We start from the raw sequence: 7,456 nt of genomic DNA, 5'->3' as shown, positions 1-7,456 counted from the left end.
AGATGGCTTCAGCTGTATGGCATGTAGTAGTAGTCGTCGTCGTCGTCTTTCAAACCATAGGCACTGCACATTTGTGCAAATATACCAATATCACCTAATTTGATAATTCTCATGTACCTTTACCGGAACATGTTCTACAGTCACAGCCTCTGAGTTCTGGTTTTGCTCTTGGACGCTGTTATTCTAATGCAATCTCTCTGCTTAAAAATGATTATTCAGTTTCCTAACATCCTGTCTAATGAGATCATAACAAGTCCAAGACAAAAGGACTTATTAGTCTTAGCATACACATGATGGCTTTGCTTACATGACCCTTTTGCAAGTTTTTTACCATTTTGAGCAATAGGAGATTATTAATTAGAAATTACAGTAAAACTCAGTTATTACATACAACTACTATATGATTAGATAACTCGAACACAATTTTTAAACCTACAAATGAAGGGAGAACACTGCTGCAGGAAGCATTTTACAAATTTATTACAAGCCAGAGGAAATACAAACATGACGCAGTCCTTACGTAACATAAACTACACGAACACTCCGAGTGAGATGATTGATTGTTAGGTCGTGACTTGAATTATATGGAGGAAGCAGTTGGACATGGGGGAATGCATATATCAGTAATGCCTTCCAGCATCATCACTACAGTCTTGATGGAAGGACGAAGTGCTGGTTCATCTTGGATACACCAAAGTGCCACCATCACCATTCTTTCCAAGCTTTTCTTATCTACTTCTTCACCAAGCACAAGCTTATCCAACTTTTTTTCAACCAGACATTTATACACCAAAATCGACAGAATGATCTCCTCTGGGTTTGATACAGTGGTGTCCAAGTTTCGTCTGCAAAACACAGTTTCCAATAGCACAATTCCGTAACTGTAAACGTCAGCCTTCGCTGATATTGGAATGTTCTTATGCCATTCTGGGGCCATGTATCCTCTAGTTCCCCTCACTACTGTGAAGGTCCTTGTATGATCCCCCATCAACAGTTTTGCCAGCCCGAAGTCCGAAATTTTAGCTCTCCAATAATCATCCATCAATATGTTTTGCGGCTTTATGTCACAGTGAATGATTGGGGTCTCACATTCCTCATGTAAGTAGAGGATTCCTCTAGCTACATCCAGGGCTATTCTTGTTCTTTCATCCCAATCAGGGCGCTGTCTTGACTTGAACAGTAGATCAGCAAGGGAGCCATTGCCCATGTACTCGTACACCAACACCCTCTTGGAGTCCTCAGCACAGTATCCCAACAGTCGAACTAAATTCTTGTGGTGAGCTCGGCCAATTGCTCGCATTTCTGCTTGGAACTCTCTTTCTCCTTCTTCCACTAACTTCTCCAATCGCTTTACAGCAATCAAATTTCTTCCTCTGTTTAAGGACCCTTTGTAGACTGCTCCAAAGGATCCCTTACCCAACTCTTCTTTAAACCCATTCGTTGCTCTCTTGAGTTCATTGTATGAAAACGACGTCAACGTAAGCTCTCCTGTTAGGCCCAAATTTCCAATTTCCAACAGCCTTTTGTATCTTAGAACTCGAAATTTAAAAATGAATACACCAGAGATTGCAAGCAAAGCACATGAACATGCGACAAGACTGAAAGTTAAAAGAAGAATTTTCAGCGTCGGATCTTTCCGTTTGATTTGGGGCTTTAATTCATGGGGAACAGTACCGTCATCTGCTTCTAGGCTTCTGATTCCCATCTTCAAGAAAACTGTGGAACTCACGTCATTATCACCTTCTTGTCGTAGCAAATACCATAGTGGAAGCTTTTGTTTCCTGCAAACTCCACCGCTAAACTGTGCTGCCTCACAATTACAGTCTTCCAAGCATGTTTGGCTGCAGGCACTCATGGACATTAGCTCTTCACTGTAAAATATACCTGTAGTCCAGACTATATTTTGCAATGGAGTGATGTTATAGAGGGGTATATTGTCCTTCCCTCCTTTACAATGTGCTTCACTATAATTTCTCTTGCAGCCGAGGGTATCGCGTTGAGGATCGATAAAATCAGTGCCGGGAAGGCATGCACAGTAAGCTCTGTCATCATTAAACGTGCAATAGCTATTGATACCACAAAAGCCTACAACTTTACAGTAATCCTTCAACGCGCGCGACACTCGGGAAGTTCGAAACCCACCACTTGGCTCAAATTGATGAGTATATAACTGGAAATTTCCATCAACATCAAGGGTTGCACTGTGAACGATACCGTCGTTGCTGGTGGTGGTGGTGTTCTCGTTGTGATCATTGTAGCTCACCTCTTGATAAAATCTATAATTAATTTCTAGGTAGATGGAGGAATCAGTGTTGTTGATAAGTTGTAGGAAGCCTGTCGAGTTAAGAAATAATCGGAGTGAAAGATTCACACCATTAGTACCTGTGGCCCAATAGGCAGTTGTAGCAGCATCATCGACGTTTAGAGGGTATAGAACGAGATTCCCATCTAGTTGCATACGTAGATGAAACCTTCCGGACGAGTGATCATTTTCTGAAGAACTGGAGATCAACTCGTGATTAGTTAATAGAGCCTGACCACCTAAAAGGGTATCTGTAGGATGCTCGAAACTCTCCCAAATGGTATGATTGACTTTGTTGTAGAGCACAAAATTGCCTGAATCTAGCATGGAGGCAGAGAAGACACTGACAGCCGAGTCATTTGGAGAAGCAATAACTTTATTTTCTCCGCTCACACCGCTCGAAAGAAGCAAACCTTTCTCGTTTAGTGTCAGAGTAGCAGTTGCATGGAGCGGCGGGTCATCACGGTTAGCTGTCCATATAACTTTGTTATCGTTCTTTCCTCCGCCGTCTAACCAAACTCCAACAGAAAGGCCACCGCCTTGACTGTAAAAGCCAAATGCAAAGCGACCAGAAGGGGAACGCCATGGGATGGATTGAGTGGCCGAGGAAAGCGAAGATCCCAGCGAAATGATGCTGCTTGACTGCTTCACGCAGAGAGAAGAAAGGAGCAAGAGAAGAGCCCACACCCAAGCCATGGGAAATATGGCGTTTCTCTCTTCTATTTTTTAAGTGTGACGAAATAATAAATGGCTGAAGTCTAAAAGATTATAAAATTTAAAAAATATATCAATAAATTATTTAATTGGTATTTGAAAGTGAATTTTTAGAAAATAACAAAAAGTAAATGCAAATGAAGAAATTGAAATCAAGATAGACTAAATCAATCATTTTAAGAAGACTTAATACCATGATTTCTTGTTTTTGGTTTGTTCGTTAAGACATAAGTTTAAATTCTTTTAAGTATTTATGTTTAAGTTTTACCATACACAATTATACCATACATTAATAAGGAATGTATGGATTATCGAGAAGAGATGAGTTGTGGTGATCCTCTGAATTGCCCAAATTCAACGAGTGAATAGAAAGTTAAATTTACATTGAATCTCACTTGAATCGCCCCATCTATCCTATGAGGAAAAGTTTGGTTTCAAACCCCGGTTTAAACAAGAAAAATACACCATGCTAATGAGCCTTGGATGACCAATTTCACTATTTATTAATTATATTTATATTTATATTATTAGAAATTGATAATTTGATTTAATAGCTCTAATAATATTTCAGATTAGCTGTCCATACAACTTTGTTATCTGTCTTTCTATTGCCCTCCAGCCAAACTCCAATTGAAAAGCCATTGCCTTCACTTTAAAAACCAAATGCGAAACGATCAGAAGGCGAAGCCAATGAGGTGGGTGGAGTTAAGGGAGAAAGCGAATATCCCAGCCCAATGGTGCCGTTTGAATGCTTGTCGTCAACTCCTCTAGCCGCAAAGAACGAAGAAAGGAGCATGAGAAGAGACCACACGGCTGCCATAGGAATTATTGTATTTCTGTCTTCTATTTTTGGAACTGATGTAGAAATTATTTTACAAGTACCCAAATTAAAAATGGCCGAGGTCTGGAATCAGGGTTTGCGCGGAAAAAGACAGGTAACCTGACTTACCTTTATCGAAAGAGTAAACGTACGTCTTGAATGCAGAAATTAGGGTTTTTTTACTAAAATAGGGTAATTTTTTTTGTACTGAAATAGGATTTCAGAAAAATTATTTACGAAAATGAATTACTTGTTTCATTGGTGCCTATTTCAGAGACGCTAATGAATAAAAAATTATTAATTTTTTTTATTTTTAATAAAATATTATTTTTTTATTTTTTTAAAAAAATTTAAATAAAAATATAGATGAAAATATAGTCAACGGGTCAAAGGGGAAAATAGGTCGGGTGGCGCCTATCAGGTAGGCGCCACTAGTTGTGCCTCATAAGAAGGCGCCATTAAAAGTGCCTCATAGGGAGGCGCCAATGGGTAATTTTGTATAAATATTGTAATTTTTTGTATGAATATTGTAATTTTGTATGAATATTTTAATTATTTTATAATTAATTTTGTATTTATAGTTTTTGATTAGTATTTTGTATGAATATTGTAATTTTGTAAGAATATTGTAATTATTTTATAATTAATTTGTTAGTAATTTAGGATTATGTTATAAATTTTTGTGTTTGTAATTATTTAAAATTTAATTTATTAGCAATTTAGGATTAAGTTATAAATTGTTGTATTTAGTTTAGTATTTGGTGAGTTTAACATATAAGTTTATAAAAAAAAATTAAAAATCATTTTATTAAAAGTCTAATTATAACTGACTTTTTTAATCATATAGTTGTTGTTAACTCATTTAATTTTTATATAATGTAACTTTTATATAATGTAATTTTATTGATTTTTTGAAATAAAATTTTATATAAAATAAGACCATTAGCGCCTCTCAACATGGCACTACTAATGGCGCATCTCAGATAGGCATCACCATTAGCGCCTTTGAGATAGGTGCCACTACTATGTATTATACGAGTCATATATTGACCCGAGAAAAAATTTAATTATATTTTATAAAAAAATTTAATATAAAATATTCATTGACGCCTATCTAATAGGCGCCATTAAAAAAATTTTAATAATTTTTTATTGATTGGCGCCTCTGAGATGGGTACCAATGCAAAAAATAACCCATTTTCGTAAATAATTTTTCTGACACCCTATTTCAGTACAAAAAATTTTTTTAGCCTAGTTTAGTAAAAAACCCTAGAAATTATTACATAAATCCTTCTGTCCACTTAAACTATACGTCTAATCAATTAAATTAATATATATCATCGTAGACATAAATCAAAATTTCCAATTCCATAATTACACCTTATTTTTATCTCTTTTTAATAAAAAAATAAAAAATTAGATTTTTTTCTTTAACTTTTTAGTATTTTTAATTAAATTTAATTTTTTTTAAAATTTAAAAATTAAGAGAAACATATGATTTATCATTCACTTATTAACAAAATAAAATAACGTAAAACTATAGTATCATACAATTTCTTTTATAAAACAAAATACATGATGTGTGTTACTTCAATTGATTAGACTTATAATTTAGGCGGTGAGAACTCCAAGGCTCAATCTAATAATTTTTCCTTTTCAATGGGAGGGAGGATGTAGTTGCGAACACGGCATTTCCTTTTTTAGTTTACTTCTCTCTTTTTCTTTTAGATAATACTAAAAAGTATAATTTTAAAATATTAATAAAATAATATTACGTAATTAGTTTTTTAATTATAAACAATCATCTTTTTTTGAAAATTTTAATCATTTTTTCATAAATTCGTTTTTTAATTATATTTAAATAAAATATATTAAATTTATAATAATATTAAAATAAATAAAAATAATTTAATAATATTTATTTCTTATTAATATTCTTAATAGGTTGAGCTTGAACTATCCATAGCCTCTCTCTAACCATAAATAGGAGGATACACTCGAACCCACGTCCTCTTATATATATTAATAACATTGTGTATGTCAATCGAATTATGACTCAATCGGCCGAAATATTAAAATTTCTAAAAGCACATCTTTAAATATCTTATTATATACCAAAATTTCTAAGGGAATATCAATATTTTCATGGAAAATCATTAGGTTTTTTTATATACCAAAATCTCATTCCTAAATCCTATACTAAAATGTATAATCAAATACCACCATTTCTAATAACATATCCTTTTATATTTTGATATATATAGACAACTTTATGAGGAAAAATGGTGATAAATTTAATGTAGGTTTCTCAAGCTTTTTCTGAGGTTTTATTTTCATGCGTGAAGTAGTTGAAACTGATCTTGCCACTTCTTCTACCACTAATAATTTTTGTTAGCAAATGAAAGAACTAGCTAAAAAATAAAAATATCTATCCAAACAGAGAGTGAAATGTAGAGAATAATAGAATAAACTTCTTGTTTGTTTATTCAAATTTCTTACTTCTTAATTCTTAATGTACAGTATTTATAGACGTTCTAAATTGAGTAACAACCTCACTAACTGACTAACTACTTCTATTCTCTAATATTCATCCATCTTCCCCACAGGCAAGACCCGTAGAAAACTCCGAAAACGAGTAAAATTCGACAACAAAAGTGGCTTAGTAAGAACATCAGCGACCTGATCACACGCTGGAACTTCTCCAACGGCAACAGTGCCATCGGCAACCTTTTCACGAACAAAAAATAAATCTAACTCAACATGCTTAAACTTTGAATGAAGAACAGGATTCGCAGCAACTGCAACCGCCCCAGAACTGTCACACCAAATATGGGGAACACTATTAAACTGAACATGTAATTCTTGAAGTAGCGACAAAAGCCACGTAACCTCACAAGTAACTGCGGCAAGACTTCAGTATTCTGCCTCAGCAGTAGACCGAGCAACAACCTGTTGTTTCTTCGTACACCATGACACAGGTGTATGTCCGAAATAAACACAGTATCCAGTAGTGGACCTCCGGTCATCAAAATCTAATCCCCAGTTTGCATCAGCATATCCAACTAAGGACAAATTGGTGGACGAACGAAACACAATTCCAAAATCAATCGTACCACCTAAATACCTCAAAATGCGCTTCAGAGCGGTCATATGAATGGAAGTAGGACAATGCATAAATTGACATATTCGATTAACAGCATAGGCAACATCAGGCCGCGTAAGAGTGACATACTGTAATGCTCCTGCAAGACTCCTGTATTCAGTCGGATCCTGTAACCGCTCACCACCATCACGAGTCATAACAGAGGAACTAACCATCGGTGTATGAACACTCTTTGCATTCTCCATCGAACAACATATAAGAATATCACGTATATACTTCTTCTGACAAAGATGAAGACAACCTGACGAAGAACGATTAACCTCTATCCCAAGAAAATAATGAAGATCACCCATGTCCTTAAGCGAGAACTCACTATTCAGCAATTTAACAAACCACTCTATAACAGAAGGCACATCACCAGTAATAATAATATCATCAACGTACACAAGCACATACAACGTTGAAGCTGGTACAACTCGAACAAATAAAGAAGCATCAGACTTTGAAACCACAAACC

General features: G+C 34.9%; 1 protein-coding gene across 1 annotated transcript; it reads right to left on the bottom strand.

The window, feature by feature from the left end:
- Positions 1 to 383: 383 nt before the first annotated feature.
- Positions 384 to 3,033, bottom strand: LOC107959446 (G-type lectin S-receptor-like serine/threonine-protein kinase LECRK1). The gene is made up of 2 exons (XM_041091734.1): positions 2,383 to 3,033; positions 384 to 2,289 (listed from the first exon to the last, which is right to left on the bottom strand). The coding sequence occupies exons 1-2, from the start codon at positions 2,996 to 2,998 to the stop codon at positions 581 to 583; spliced, it is 2,325 nt and encodes a 774-aa protein (XP_040947668.1). The 5' UTR covers positions 2,999 to 3,033; the 3' UTR covers positions 384 to 580.
- Positions 3,034 to 7,456: the final 4,423 nt, after the last annotated feature.

The sequence above is a fragment of the Gossypium hirsutum genome, chromosome D04 (assembly GCF_007990345.1).
Source record: "Gossypium hirsutum isolate 1008001.06 chromosome D04, Gossypium_hirsutum_v2.1, whole genome shotgun sequence".
In the NCBI taxonomy this organism is placed as follows: domain Eukaryota; kingdom Viridiplantae; phylum Streptophyta; class Magnoliopsida; order Malvales; family Malvaceae; genus Gossypium; species Gossypium hirsutum.
Note: the sequence above shows the minus strand (reverse complement) of the source record. Positions and strands in the feature narration are given on the sequence as shown.

What these genes read in the sequence shown, in the direction of transcription:
- LOC107959446 (XM_041091734.1), bottom strand. Translation starts at nt 2,998, where the DNA reads ATGGCTTGGGTGTGGGCTCTTCTCTTGCTCCTTTCTTCTCTCTGCGTG. An exon ending in AACTGCCTATTGGGCCACAG is followed by an intron (nt 2,290 to 2,382) that starts GTACTAATGGTG and finishes CCATCTACCTAG; the next exon opens with AAATTAATTATAGATTTTAT.